This window comes from Perca flavescens, chromosome 3 (assembly GCF_004354835.1).
Source record: "Perca flavescens isolate YP-PL-M2 chromosome 3, PFLA_1.0, whole genome shotgun sequence".
NCBI classification, from domain to species: domain Eukaryota; kingdom Metazoa; phylum Chordata; class Actinopteri; order Perciformes; family Percidae; genus Perca; species Perca flavescens.
In genome coordinates this window covers 395,917-410,581 of record NC_041333.1, presented here as the reverse complement: position 1 = coordinate 410,581, position 14,665 = coordinate 395,917, and the positions used below count along the sequence as shown (strand labels likewise).

The 14,665-nt window shown below is 40.5% G+C and overlaps 3 protein-coding genes across 4 annotated transcripts in view; 1 reads left to right on the top strand and 2 right to left on the bottom strand.

Annotated features, from left to right (window-relative positions):
* Positions 1-61: 61 nt before the first annotated feature.
* On the bottom strand, positions 62-3,519 carry glod4 (glyoxalase domain containing 4). The gene is made up of 9 exons (XM_028572528.1): positions 3,326-3,519; positions 3,110-3,159; positions 2,876-2,996; positions 2,440-2,584; positions 1,713-1,849; positions 1,522-1,608; positions 1,312-1,425; positions 1,137-1,223; positions 62-1,035 (listed from the first exon to the last, which is right to left on the bottom strand). Exons 1-9 carry the CDS (start codon positions 3,422-3,424, stop codon positions 970-972), a joined length of 906 nt encoding a protein of 301 aa, XP_028428329.1. The 5' UTR covers positions 3,425-3,519; the 3' UTR covers positions 62-969.
* A 176-nt stretch (positions 3,520-3,695) lies between these two features.
* mrm3a (mitochondrial rRNA methyltransferase 3a) lies at positions 3,696-8,535 on the top strand. The gene is given in 6 exon segments (XM_028572534.1): positions 3,696-4,189; positions 4,231-4,395; positions 6,150-6,233; positions 6,365-6,534; positions 7,542-7,703; positions 7,809-8,535. Coding segments are annotated over 6 exon segments (1,392 nt in total). The 5' UTR covers positions 3,696-3,974; the 3' UTR covers positions 8,405-8,535.
* Positions 8,536-9,004: 469 nt separating this feature from the next.
* Positions 9,005-14,665, bottom strand: part of nxn (nucleoredoxin) — an 89,966-nt gene continuing 84,305 nt past the window's right edge. For both annotated transcript variants that reach the window (XM_028572518.1, XM_028572523.1), the window contains exon 8: positions 9,005-10,170. In XM_028572518.1, the coding sequence (XP_028428319.1) occupies positions 9,988-10,170 (183 nt within the window). In that variant the 3' untranslated portion in view covers positions 9,005-9,987. The remainder of the gene's footprint in view (positions 10,171-14,665) is intronic.

Below are 14,665 nucleotides of genomic sequence, written 5' to 3'. Positions count from 1 at the left end.
CATTCAAACATAAAGGCTTATTCATCAGCTCACTTCCAACGAAACACACACGCACAAAAAATTGACTAACTATAACTAGTGAAAGGAAAATTTATTTCAACCAGATGAGTACATTATGTATCTTTGCAAATAATAAGAATCAGTGTAACTCAACCACATGAATAAACTTTTGCTAATACATCATAATGAATGCATTTATTTGTAAACATGATGCTGCATATACTTTAATGGTTGATACTTGAAGCTGGTATTCCAACAACTGCCAAGGGTCCCCAAACCTCTAAATGCTCCAGGTGCACTGCATGTAATTGGGGTTTGGTCATTTATGGAATTTTACATGGTACATTTTTTGAAATGCATTTTTGGGGGTTTTTCCCTTTATTCTGAAGTGACAGTAGATAGACATGAAAGGGGGAGAGATATGGGGGATAACACACAGCAAAGGGCAGGACTCAGCCAACATGGGGCGAACACTCTTACTGGGTGAGCTAGAGGCCGTCCCCGAAGTAAAGTTGTTTTTAATCAAACTAACTGATGCATATGAATCTTATGGCCAGGTAGTATTACTCTAGTAATTAAATGCATTAATTAGTACATAAACAATGCACAGACGATGGTTGGTGAAGAGTCAACAGGGGCTCACCAGCAAAAATCTTTCAGACTTTTGAAAGAATAAGTTGCACCTATTTGACTTTTTGCCTACCTCTCTACCTTATTGATAGGAACAATACTAATTGGAAAAATGTCCATCAAATTGAACAAGTGGCCCTTTCACAGTGTTGCTGTCAGTGCTCCTGTGCCTTATGGCATGCATCCAGGTGAAAAATAAATCTCATACTGCCAGCTTTAGGATAATCGAGTTGTCATTACAAGAGCATTTACACCACAGGTGCCTTGTGCAGCATCTCGTCATCATACGAACTGGTGAGAAATTGATGGTGCACAATTTTCCAGGCAAGCCCCTTTATCTCATGCAGCAGCTTTCTGTCTTTTGTGTTTGGCAAACCACTCGTCACTTTTATCTTCGGCCATAGCCTAAATAACAAGTTTAAAAGCAGAAAGAGCACAGACACATTAAATATCAAGCAAATTTTGCATATTTAATCTAAAAAGGAAAATATTGGAGCAACACCAACCTTATCAAGCAGTTCATTTCCTTTGGGGTCCACCAGTGACAGTTGCCTGAAAGCCTCATCTCCCACAAAGCAAATCTCATGACCATCCTAAAACAAACATTGTCCAGTTAACTTTTATTTTTTTGACAAAGACTAATTTCACTTGATTACAGCATCATATTGGTAATGCACTTACTGGGTCGGCCAAAATAACCACTTCTACTGTGGCCTTTCCAGGAGTGTCCAGGCTGACTAATGGAGTGAGAATTTTCTGATTTTCATTTTTCATCGTGGCTTCGAGGTCAGGCAGCTGTGGAATGTAATGGAAATATTTATGATACAAATGAAGATTACTCTTCTCCAATATTAACAAAGACAAGAATGTATCCATGAAATAATATTTTACTTGCTCCTGTGGGCATGAAAATGCTATTCTTCCAAATGCTGTTCCATGATCTACTGTCCCACCATTATCGTGAAGCTCCAGTTTACACTGCATAAAGACACAAAAATAAAATGAAAACATATAATAAAATACATGCCCGATTTATTAACACAAAATACAAAAAACAATTATTTCTTTGATACTTGACTTACTTGCGTGTCTGCAAATCCCATCAGCACAGTTTTCTTTTCCTCATTCTTTTCAATCACCTTCATTCCCAAGAGCGTAGTCCAGTAGTGGGTCGATCTCTGGAGGTCCGATACTCCGAGACAAACCTTCTGCACAGGGTCTGGGACAAATGAGCAAAGATTACAGGTGATCAATAACAGAGGTACAAACCGTAACACCTGCCAGGCCCAAACAGAGAGCTTGATGTTTCTTATGTATTTGTCATACTTTTTTTTTTTTTTTGTTATTTCTTTTGGGATTTTATTATTGTTGTCTGTTTTTAATACCTGTGTTTTTGAATTGTTTTGTAAAGCCCTTTGAGCTGCATTTTATGTTACGAAAGGTGCTATAGAAATACAGTTTACAATATTACATTATACAATGTTCAATTGTTCAGTTATACTTAAAAGTCTGTTTAGCTGAAGATCACAATTATTATTTTTCATTTAAGACAAAATTGACATAAGCTACGCAGTCTGCCCAATAAAAAATAAAACTAAGGCTATTAGTGTAAATAAATGTATAATACTATGAAACTAAGGAACTCCTTGCATCTGTGAAGGTGTAACCAGATATTTGGTATTTTTGCTTGATATACTGTATGTGATAAAATGACTACAGTTATTAATTTTCAAAATTAGACTCTTTTGATCACTCGAACAACTGTAATCATAACTCCTTTTCATGCAGATAAAGAGGCGTTACACTGACCTCTGAGAGGCTGCTCTTTGTCTACAAGGTAGAAAGGATACCCTCCTGGGGCCTGGGTCAGATACAGAGCCTCTCCTACCTCAGTAAGAGGCCATCCCAGACGTTTAGCATTGCTTACAGCCTGGTTCGACTGCAGAGTGAGACCCTAAAGTGAAATCATATATGGCAATACAATTCAACTTTATTTTAGACACAGGTCCATATCAGTATTATAATATGTAAAACACAACAAGACAAAAAAAGTTATATGAAGTTCATAAGATCAAAGTGATGAAAACACATACAGACATTAATTTTTCCAATGTTTCCAAAAATAAGAGGTGTACCTTGTGTCACTCTGTGTGGGGTCAGTTAAAGCCATTATAGTTACATTTTTTGAACTGTAACACAACATGGTGTTTTCCTCTGTAAAGTCTTCAAATTAACTCTCACCCACCAAGAAGTCATTGCCAAGTTGATACTCTCCAACCCCATAATTGTATGTCAGTTCAGCAACAAAATGGTCATCTTCTGGGCCAAAGCCAACCATTGTCTTGCTCCATTTTCCATCGTAGGGGCTGTACAGAGAACAGAACGAGGGCAGCGGTCAGTATTGGGATATTGACAGCTCTGTATAATTCTGTTATACAGCTTTATGAGTACAAAGTTCAGTAAAGTGTCTCATATCTACCCATTACACGTTGCTTTGCAGCCTTCCTCAAACTCTTCATGGCGTAAAATCTAAAATGGATAAGAAGAGATGAGACATTAAGCATTCAGTATGAAAACACATGTATTAAAACACTCACTCGTATGACAGAAGAGGAATTTGCTAGCTACGTAACGTTGTAGAGCACAACAGTTAATTCATGGCTTCTGGCCATTAAATTAGGCTGCGAAAAAGTACCTTCATGCCCAGAACATCTCGGTAAAACATGGCAGTTTTGGTCCTGTCACCAACTTTGAAAACAAAATGCAGCGCTCGTCTCAAAGCCATATTTATCATAGACAGTATATAAACGATATTTATTGACAGACTGCGGGGAACGATTAAGCGTCCTTGATGATCGAGTTTTCTGTCGACGATTGGCGGAAAGTAAATACAAGATAGAAAGTAAATACAAGTGGAAAACAGCAGCCATTTACAATTACTATTCCAAGATATTATTTCAGCTTTTGTAAATTAATTAACATTATTAAATAATTATGTACAAGTGCTACGACTTTACTCAAAATAAACCATTACAACTACGTTCGCCATCCCTATACAATTAGGTTAATGGTATCACCCAGTATGTCACATTCTCTCGCGAGGTTACCAGTTTAGCAGCAACTTTGATCGTTAAATTAGTTAAAATATTAAAAGAAAAAGAAGACACATTGAAAAAGAGTGTAATTAGTTTGGTAGCTACGCAGTGATAATGATTAATAACGTTGCCTATTAAACAAGAATGCATACATGTATTATGTCCCTCACTACAGCTGGTGTCGGTAAGTAGGTTAGCTTGTGTTAGTAAAACGTTTCGTAGAACAAAAGAAGAAGAAACGGGGCAAACATGGCAGCGTACATGAGAAGCGTGATACGTCTTGTTGCCATTGAGCGAAATGCTTTTCTAACAAGGGGAAGTAGTGTTATTGAGGAATCAAAGCGATATGTACGCGGACTAAGGAGGACACCTGTCCGAGTGTTGACGGAGAAAGTCCTCAAGCCACAGTGTCAGCCCGCGGGGCTGAACGTCCCAGCTTCAGACAGAGACTCCGTCAAAGAGAGGGATCCCAAACCGACAGAGACAGAGACTCCGTCAAAGAGAGGGATCCCAAACCGGCTCCTGGTACTGCTGCTAAAGTCCCAGCTTCAGACAGAGACTCCGTCAAAGAGAGGGATCCCAAACCGGCTCCTGGTACGGTTCACTGTTCTAAGGATCACATCGATGGACTGCGCTTCGACAGAGCTTTCCCTGGAGATAAAAGACTGGCGTAAGTGTCCCTTTCATAAAGGAAGTGAATTGTTGCCATAATTGTCACAGATAAGTGGTGGAAGATATTTTACTTAAAGGTGCCCTGTCATACCGTTTTTACTTGCATTTTTTTTTTTTTTTTTTTAAATATGTTAGGTCCATATGTGTTTGTGTTATGTTGTGAATGTGAAAATAAACTGCTACCTCCTCTGTCAGCTCTAGCCACTGAACAGAAATAAGCAGAGAAATCAGACAAGTTACAAAAGATGGTCAGTCTGACATCATGTTGCCTGAGCTCATTACTATTCATTAGCTCGCCCAGTTGGGCTGGGTAAAGGATTCTGACAGCCAGGCTCTAATTGGCTAGATGTTAGCCAATCAGATTCAAATAGCTTAGCTTGTTGAATATTAATGAGAACTGGCAGAAATCGAGCTGAGTCTTCCTGCAGGCTTTCTATACCACACTAGAATGGCTTGAAACAAGGTAACCAAAGCTTTTTTTCCATAAAAAGAGTCCATAGTAGAACTTCAGACATTACCACAAAGTCAGGAAATACGTGTGGCAAGGCACCTTTTAAAGCTGCTTACACATATAGCCGACGGCCGACTGTTGACAGAAAAGCCAGTCGAAATGATCCGTCTCCCCGTGTTTCAAAAAGTGCCACAGAGCACACCAAAAAGACGAGACGTAATACATCTCTATAACAGCAGGCGGAGCTAATCTGTATTGTTGCCCAAGAAATGAAAACCGGCAGCTGATTGGACGAACGCGTCACATGGGTTTGTTTTTTCCGGAAATTCAAAGCCAGACTGTCATGACGGCCGTTCAGAATCCAATCTCATATTGTACTAAGATAGTTCACTGAAACATGTTTCTAAAAACATTTTAAGCAAGAAATAGGCCTTGCAGTTGCTGAATCTGTCTTCATTTCAGCTCAACAAAGGTCAGTTTAAAAGATTTTCGTCAAATTTTGAGACCCTCTAGTCACCTCATTCCCCATTTCCGGGTGAGTACTGACTGTCCTGCCGGCGACTGAACACGTCAGGTCGGCCAGAATGAACGCCAATAGACAGCCCCCCAGACTGACGACGGCACGGGACACACCGAACAGATTCGCGTCACTGACCTCGCCAGACGGCCGATAATTGGCTAAGTGTGTCAGCGCCATAAGTGAAAGTAGCAATACTGCTGTGTAGAAATACTCTGTTTTGTGTGTGTGTGTGTGTGTGTGTGTGAGATTTATAATCTTATTTACTTATTCTTTGATCATAGAGCTCCAGATTTCAATCAAAATGTTGCTAATTTTAGACCATTCAGGCAAAGCTCTGTCAGTACTGTAAGGTAACTTGTTTCTGAACAACATGTAACATCTTAGAAGTTTGGTGCCTTCTGTCTTCGGTCTCTTTTTCTGAAAACATGTACATGTGCCTATATGCCTTGCTAATCAGTACTTCAGACTGCAACTTGAAGTAGATTTGGCTGATAGTACCTCCATACTTTAACTTCAGTAATGTTTGGAATGCAGGACTTTAACTTGGAGTTTGTGGTAATATTGAGTAAATTAGTAGTACATTTAGATAGTAATAAAAGGCTTTGAGCCATTTCTGTCAGTTGACAGTTTCAGCTGCTGCCTTTTGCTCTTGAAGGGCATAACAGCTGCCTGTGATTAACAAATAGCTTCCCAAATAGTAATCATAATTATGATAATTAGTCATATTCACACTGGCTGTAATCCACCTCTGCCTCTCTGTCTCCCCTCATCTGTCCTTCAGGAGGTTAGTGAGTGTTGCTCGTTCCAGGACATTTCGGGAGCACCAGGGTAAAATCCTCCTGGAGGGCAGGCGTTTAATCTGAGGGTCATATTTTTAGATTTGGTTTAATATACAGTGGTGTGAAAAAGTGTTTGCCCCTTCCTCATTTCCTGTTCCTTTGCATGTTTGTCACACTTAAGTGTTTGAACATCAAACCAATTTAAACAATAGTCAAGGACAACACAAGCCCTGGATGCTGGAGCCAACCCACAGATGGTGTTCTTCAGTACCCTGGATCGGCTCCGAGAGCTGCCATTAGACAAGCTGAAGAGGGCCACGCTAGTCAAAGTCAAGTTTGAGGACATCAAGATCTGGTCTGAGCTCGTGGCCCCACAAGGGGTGATCGGTGAGGGTCATATTTTTAGATTTGGTTTAATATAGTATCAAAAACTGAGGAGGACACGCTGTTAGATGCTGTCCTCCTCTCCTACTCTTTCTTCAATGCCTAACCAATCTATCTCTCTCTCTCTCTCTCTCTCCCCCTGACCCTGTCTTTCACTGGTTGAAACCTGAAAATATTGTAAACAAATTAATAACATAACTAATTCCACTGCTGGGACTGTTGAGCTCAGTTTCAGACTGATACCTCTGGTTCAGGCTGGTCCTCATCCTCAACACGGGCCTTTTTCAGTCACGGAAAATACTTTTCAATACTCATCTGGATTGAAGCAGCAAACATTCAGTGTAAGAGTAAAAAATGACATAACATTATTTATAATAATTTATTGATTCACAGCTGCTACATACGGTGTTTTGACCTCAACAACACAACTGCATTTTACCGCAAACTTGCAGCTAGTTAACTTTCTAAAGCAGGTGCAATCGCTTGTTTGCTAAGAGTCGGGTCAGGACTCAACATTGTATTCAGAATATAAAATATTTTTAATAGGACTTTTTAATGTGTGATTGTGTAAAGGTGTTCACGAGATACCAACCTTTCATGAACTTGTGAATTTTGCCAGCCGTCTTCTCCATAGACAGTGTTTTCATGGAGACAGACACTGTGTGCACGGGGGATGGAGGGATGGAGGAGAGCAGGGAAAGAAAATGCAGCTAAACAAATGCATGTTTTAAATAGCATTAAAAAATATTTGTTTGTTTTTATAACGAAACGCAACGGCAGGTGTTGATTGTGCGGCGTAGCGCCACAATGTAGTTTATGTGTGGGAAACACTGGGTTTAAAGAAATGCCAATAAACCAGAGCATGTTTTTCTCCCATCCCGGAATGCTGTGTGGACTAGCCAGACCTTCCTTCGCAGCTCTGTGGAGGAAGGCCTGGCAATGCGAGACTAGGTTCATTATGAAGCCCAGGTGCTCAGAGTTCTTGCTGACTTCAGTTTCTTCTTCTGCAGCCATATTTTCCCGTCCGGACCCATCAAGGTTAAACTTTGCTGTTAGAGGTCATTCAGTGCCCTTGTCCCTGATATGCGACAACATCCGGGACCCTGGCAACCTTGGGACTATGTTGCGATGTGCTGCTGCCGCTGGCTGCCACAGTGTCCTGCTCACCAAGGGTATGCTTATCAATTAAAGATGTCAACATGTGGACTCCACGTCTTGGAAATGGCTTTGCTTCTATGCTTCTTTTTCAAATCTGTTTTGTATTTTTTCACCGACAGGTTGTGTTGACGCTTGGGAGCCTAAAGTTCTGCGTGCAGCAATGGGTGCCCATTTCCGCCTTCCCATCTATCCCAGCTTGGTCTGGGAGGATATGGAGAAACATCTCCCTAAACCTGTGACCATCCATGTGGCTGACAGCAGCTGTGCCGCTGACAGAAGTAGAGGAAAAGAGGATTCACAAGTGAACGTGTCTCACAAATCGTCCAAAGCGGGAGACTATGGCTGGGTCAGCACCAGGCCCAATCAAAACAACGTGCGCTACGAGGAATACGATTCTGATTGGGACTCAGATTGTGAAGATGGGGGACTTTCACTTCCTAGAGTGGACTCAAAGCTGTACCATGAGAGCTGGGCTCAGAGTCCCACTGCTCTTGTAATAGGTGGAGAGACACATGGTCTGAGTGTAGAAGCAGTCCAGTTAGCTGAGAAAACCGCCGGACACAGGCTCTTCATTCCTGTCGCTCCTGATGTGGACAGCTTGAACTCAGCCATGGCCGCCAGTATCCTTTTGTTTGAGGGCAGGAAGCAACTGTTGAAACTAATTCAGACACCTGAAAGGAAATGGAAATCTAAAGCAGAGCAGCAATTTTCATGACGTTGGCTCTAAATATCAGTATGTGACTTCTGGTGTACATTTGTCCTTGTTACTACAGACTGAACTAAATTATTCAAATTTCCATTCTACATCCTCTCCTGCTAATAATAAATTACTGAGGATTTGTGAAATGTTTGTCTGAATTAATGTCAAGTAAATTTATACCTTGCATGCCTTTTTCATGCTTAGTTTTTTTAGGGCTGTTATAAGGGAAGGCTGAAAAAAGATTTGGGATTAGAAAAGTTAAATGACCCTTCCCTGCTCTCTGTAAAAAGTCAGACTATACCCCCCTTAAAGAAAAAGCACATAACTCCCCCTTTTCTCACTCCCTCCCTATATTTGTCATACAGTTCCTAAGAGCTTTAAATAGATGCATGCGCTTGATGTGTATCAATTCTAGAAAGGACAAGACTGACCCTTTATAGCTGCAGCCACATTGTCTATGCAAATGCAGAAGTCACTACACTTCCATCCCACCTGGAGTCTGCACATGAACAGATGATCTGCATACTGTCTACCATAATAAATGCAACATTTGCATTGAGCCCACAAGTCTTATTTAAATACTTAAAAAATAAAGGAAGTGGAAGTTGCATTGTGTGTATTTTACATATCCAAGAAATAACTTTATTATGGAACTCAAAAGGAGCAAAAGTTTGTGCTTGCCAGTGAACTTTTAATGGGTGTGACAATTCAGTACTGAAGTAACAGAATACAGGGATTTATACAACCAACACTTCAAATGCCATTTCTGCTCCTTCAGAAATAACCTTTTCATTAGGGACCTTCACAGAAAATCCTCATAATGACTTTGAGATGAGAACCACCATCAACAACCGGCAAGAGATGACTTTCACTCACATCATAATACCCACAACAAGACACAGGGGTTTTAAAACATCAGTCATTGGTCTGTTACAAACAAGTATAATGGGATCTTTACTGTATGTGCACCTGTTTTTTTTTTTTTTAAATAGGGCCATAAAGGCTTACATCCAACTGAGGTTTAGCACGTTTGCACTACATGTGAATTACAACTGTAAAAATGCATTTTATTCTTTCTCAACATCATTCAGAAACCAAAAGTAACAAAGATCACGCAGACAAAACGGAAAGCAAAGAATCAGCTGAATAAGTAGGTCCACTGTAGCCTAGAAATCTAGACTTGGCGGCAGCACAGGTAATTTGCAGCCAGGGTCATGTGGGTCTGGCTTGTCAGGCTAGGTCCACTGAGTAATTCTCTGGTTTTCTCTAGAGTTCAGAAGCTATAGAGTGACTTGAGGCCAAAAAAAAAAAAAAAAAAAAACAACAGAATCTCCATATATATATATTACTGTAGGGACTATCGTCAATGCAAGGCACCACAGGAAAAAGAGAGGACTCCATGAAAAGAGGAACATGTCTAAAAAATATTAAAATGTCAGTAAAAAGTGAGACATCTCTCTAACAGTCTGACAAAGTCAGGGGGGAGGCAGGAGAGATAGTGGGAGGCTGGGAAGGGCGAGGGGGGGTAGCAACAGGTCGGCGTTCGATGACAAAGTGAGTCCCATATAGTATGTCCGATTTATATTTGGACTTTCTCTTTAGATGGGCTCTGGTTTGAGCTTTTCAGCCAGGAAATCACCGACAAATTGCTCCACTTCGGCCGGCGTGATCTCTTCTACGTCGCGAACATACTTGGCCCGGGCCGACATGTCCAGGATGGTGAGAAGAGGAGCTGCTTCTGGGAGGTTAGTGTAGTCCCGCAGGGAGTCACTCATGTCATCCTGTGAAGAAATCAAACCGTGATTAGGTGATAGTATATATATGATGACTCGCATGACATTTTTATCTGCCAATACTTCAGTAGTAGTGTTAGTAGGTCTACATCCAAATTAGTAAAGCAATTCAAAAATGGTTAACAACAAAAAAGCTCTTCTCTGAAAATATAACATTTATAAAGTTTCGAAAAGCTGAACGCAGTTGGCGAAAATCTAATCTCCAGGTCCATTATAACATTTATAAAGAGAGACTTTGCATTTATAATCTGGAACTAAGAAATGCAAGGCGGCCCTTTTTCTCTGACATTTTTGCCAGAAACAATAATGATTCACGTGCTTTGTTTGCTACTGTTGATAGATTAACAAACCCTCCAGTACCAATAGCATCTGAACTGTTGTTTACCAAGGCTTGCAATGACTTTGCCTCCTTCTTCACAGACAAAATTCAGAAAATTAGACAAACAGTCAGTGCTTCCATATCAAGTACAGGATATGTGTTGTCACAGTGTGCACGCAAAACTAATTCCAACATGACACAATTTCATACGATCAACCTTAAAAACCTGGAGGACATTATACAACATCTGAAAACCTCCTCCTGTTGCCTTGATATTCTACCAACGGGTGTTTTCAAAAATGTTTCGAATTGTTTGGCTTCTGATCTTCTACAGATTGTAAACACATCTCTGCTCTCAGGTATCTTCCCACAGGCCCTGAAAACTGCAGTCATCAAGCCACTACTAAAAAAGAACAATCTAGACACGACACTAATGAGCAACTATAGGCCAATATCAAACCTTCCATTTTTAAGTAAAATCATAGAAAAAGTGTTTTTTCAACAACTCAACTTTTTTTTAATCACTAAACAACAGTTTTGATGCCTTCCAGTCAGGTTTTCGACCACACCACAGTACTGAGACAGCTCTTGTTAAAGTCTTTAATGACATCCACTTAAACACAGATAGTGGCAAAATTTCAGTCTTAGTATTACTTGATCTCAGTGCTGCATTTGGGTTAGAAAAGAGGAACGATTGAAAGTCAGCGCTCAGCTTCAAACGACAATGTTAAAAACAACAGACAAAGCCAAGAAATCTTGGTGTCGTCATGGACTCAGACCTGAATTTTAAAAGCCACATTAACATAATTAAAAAATTGGCCTATTATCACCTTAAAAATATATCAAGGGTTAAAGGGCTTATGTCTCAGCAGGATCTGGAAAATCTTGTCCATGCTTTTATCTTCAGTAGACTTGACTACTGTAACTGTGTCTTTACAGGTCTCCTTAAAAAATCAATCAGACAGCTGCAGCTGATTCAGAACGCTGCTGCTCGAGTCCTCACTAAGACCAAGAAAGTGGATCACATCACTCCAGTACTGAAGACTCTACACTGGCTTCCAGTGCCTCAAAGAATTGATTTCAAAATACTTTTACTGGTTTATAAATCACTAAACGGTTTAGGACCAAAATACATTTCTGATCTGTTACTACATTATGACCCACCCAGACCTCTCAGGTGGTCTGGGACAGGTCTACTTGTTGTCCCCAGAGTCAGAACTAAACAGGGGGAAGCAGCGTTCAGTTTTTATGCTCCACATATCTGGAACAAACTCCCAGAAACCTGTAGGTCCGCTGCAACTCTCAGTTCTTTTAAATCTAAGCTAAAGACCTATCTTTTTGATGTTGCTTTTCTTTAAATAATCTATTTTATTAACTTTAATTTCTTATACTGCACTATCAATTTTATTCTTGTCTTTTAATGTTTTTAATTTGTTTATTAATGTTTTTAAATTATTTTTAATTGTCTTCTAACTGCTCTTTAATGTTTTATGTAAAGCACTTTGAATTGCCCTGTTGCTGAAATGTGCTATACAAATAAAGCTGCCTTGCCTTGCCTTATAATATTGTGTATAGTTAGTGTCCTGTAGATTGTTCCCAAAGTAAGGGTGGAGACCCACCAAGGGGTTGTAACATAAATCTTAGATGAAGAGGATAGGAAAAAAAACAAACAGAAAATGGTTGAATGTATTTTTTATTTTTTTTTACTACTGATTTCCCACAACATGCAACACTGCAGTGCTGACTGGCAGGAATTCAACTTTTTCTGTGTGTGATTTCATTTTCTTGCACACCTGTTGACTGGGTGTGCTGTATGCAAAACTTAGCTTGACTTGTTTTCTTGTAAATAAATAGTCAGACCTCTTCAGTCCTCTGTTTTTTTAATTAATTATTAAAATAAAACAATCTTAGATGGATCTATGTTTTGGTTAACCTGGCCCCACCATCGATGTATCATATGCACTTGCTGTTATGTAAGAAGGGGGAGGGGTTGGATTTATATTGGGCCTCGTCTCCTAATGCGTCCATGCTCACATGGCATTTGAATTACTTTGACTAACATGCAAGTCAAACAGTGGATACTTTCCAGGAGAGAAAGTATCCTAAATTACACATTTATCTGTTGCTCATCAGTTCAGACTTGCTTTTGGCGGAGTCAACTAGGACAGCACCCATTACTTGAACTATGCAACGTTACGATTACCCCATACAATTCAGAACTGACAGGCACAATCTTTATTAATGCACACTTCTCAAAAGAGAATATAAAACTCTCTCCCGTCTTCCTGCAGGCAGCCTGCCCAGAGAGAGCAGAGAGTTGGAGCTTAGTCACACATCCTGCTGTGTAGAAAGACAGGAAGTAACCAGGTGGGGGTCCAACAACATCCCTCCTTTTTAAAAAGCTCACTCACATCAGATATACTTTGTCTCATCACACAGTGTTTGAATGGCATATGTGGGCAGGAGAGAGAGACAGAGAGAGCGCAGAGTTGTGAAGGAATAGGTTACAAAAAGATTGCTGCTGGGTTTGGAGAGCATTACACTTTTATTTCATTGCAATTTTTCTGAAAGGGCCTCACCCATTTTCTGCCTGAGGCTTAATGTCACCTTTTCACCCTTTAACAACAACAACAACAACAACAACAACAACCCCCTGTAGCCACAGGTAACAGAATGAATCACTAGTAGGAAGGCAGCAACTTTCAAACGAGCTTGAAAGGGCCATTAATTATTCAGACTGAATAAGAAATCTCACCCCTTGGTAATTCAGCTTCAGTTCCAGCCAGGAGTGCTTCTGGAATTGGCATTCCTACCTTGACAGAGATTCATTATTCTAGTCATATCTTCTCTAAGTCAAACGCATTTCACGTGTTATGTTTCGTAAGGTCACGCAGTTCACTCGTTAGATGTGCACAGCACGATCATTTGACACATTCTCCTTTCCTCATGACAGCATGACCTGATTTCCCCTCAGCTTAGTTTGCTGGCTCAGTGGGAGACTCACAAAGATTAAAGATCAGTTTCATATGGAAAAGATTATGTTGAAAATGCAGAACTAACAAGAAAGGGCCAGAGGGTGGCACTGCAACAAAGATTTGGACTTCTCACAGAGGCAGCGCTTCTGATGTTAATATTGTTACTGATTTATGTGCCAATGTGAGTTTTGTCAAAACAAAGTCAAAGATAAAGCGACTTTGGATGGATTTCCTGCTACATATAAGGCTCAGGCTTTCTCTCCTTTCCGGCCTCTTTGTTGCGTTTTCCCTGTTATCAGAAAATCTGCAGCTACTTTCGCTAAATGGATCAAACCACACAATAAGCTCTCAGACTTCTCATTTAAAAAGCTTGGCTGTGCTGCTACCTTAAAAGGATAAGTATGCCAAGATGAAGTCTGTGAGCTCTTGCTAACAGATGGAACAGATGAGTTGCAGTGTGGTATTTTTCATAGGCAGCTAACTTCCTCTGAATGGAGCCCGTTTTATTACGCTGCAAATCACCATACAATGACCATTTAATACTCACAGATGTAAGCTGTCACTAAGGACAATGCTGTTACAAGTGAAATACGGCTTGATTCTCCTACTACAAATAGAAGCTGTGCCTTGCATGCTCTCTTGCAGCCATACTAAGTGTACATTATAGATCATCTGGGCACACCATGTAAAGAAACCACAAGGAGAGAAATTCCACACTCTGTCACTGTGGCCTTTTCCAGCCCCGCTGATACTGTATGAGAAGATGTAATCTCTACATCAGTCTTCGCCTCTGTAGGAAGTCATGCATCTTCTTTTGTGTGGCTTCTCTGCTTGTGTAAACTGCTTCTCATGAGGTGCAGCCATTCCAGAGCCCCCGCCCTCTGCAGCTCAGAACAAAAAAGACAAAGGGCCTCTCTGCTCCAGCCCGCACTCCACTCACAGCTGCGATAAGGCTCAGCGTGTGTTAACAGTGTGTGGAACCTGCTGGGCCGTATCAGGCTTATTGGGATTATTGATGCACTGTGGCATTTCACAGACGATGACCATCTGATAAGGCCTGAACTGATGAGGATTTTTTTTTTTAAAACCTCCCCACAGGCCTCTGAGCCAGGGCTGTGTCCATCTAACTGGCCAGCTTTGATGTCTCAAGGAAAAGTCATGACTGTGAAATTTCGGATATTATCAGCTG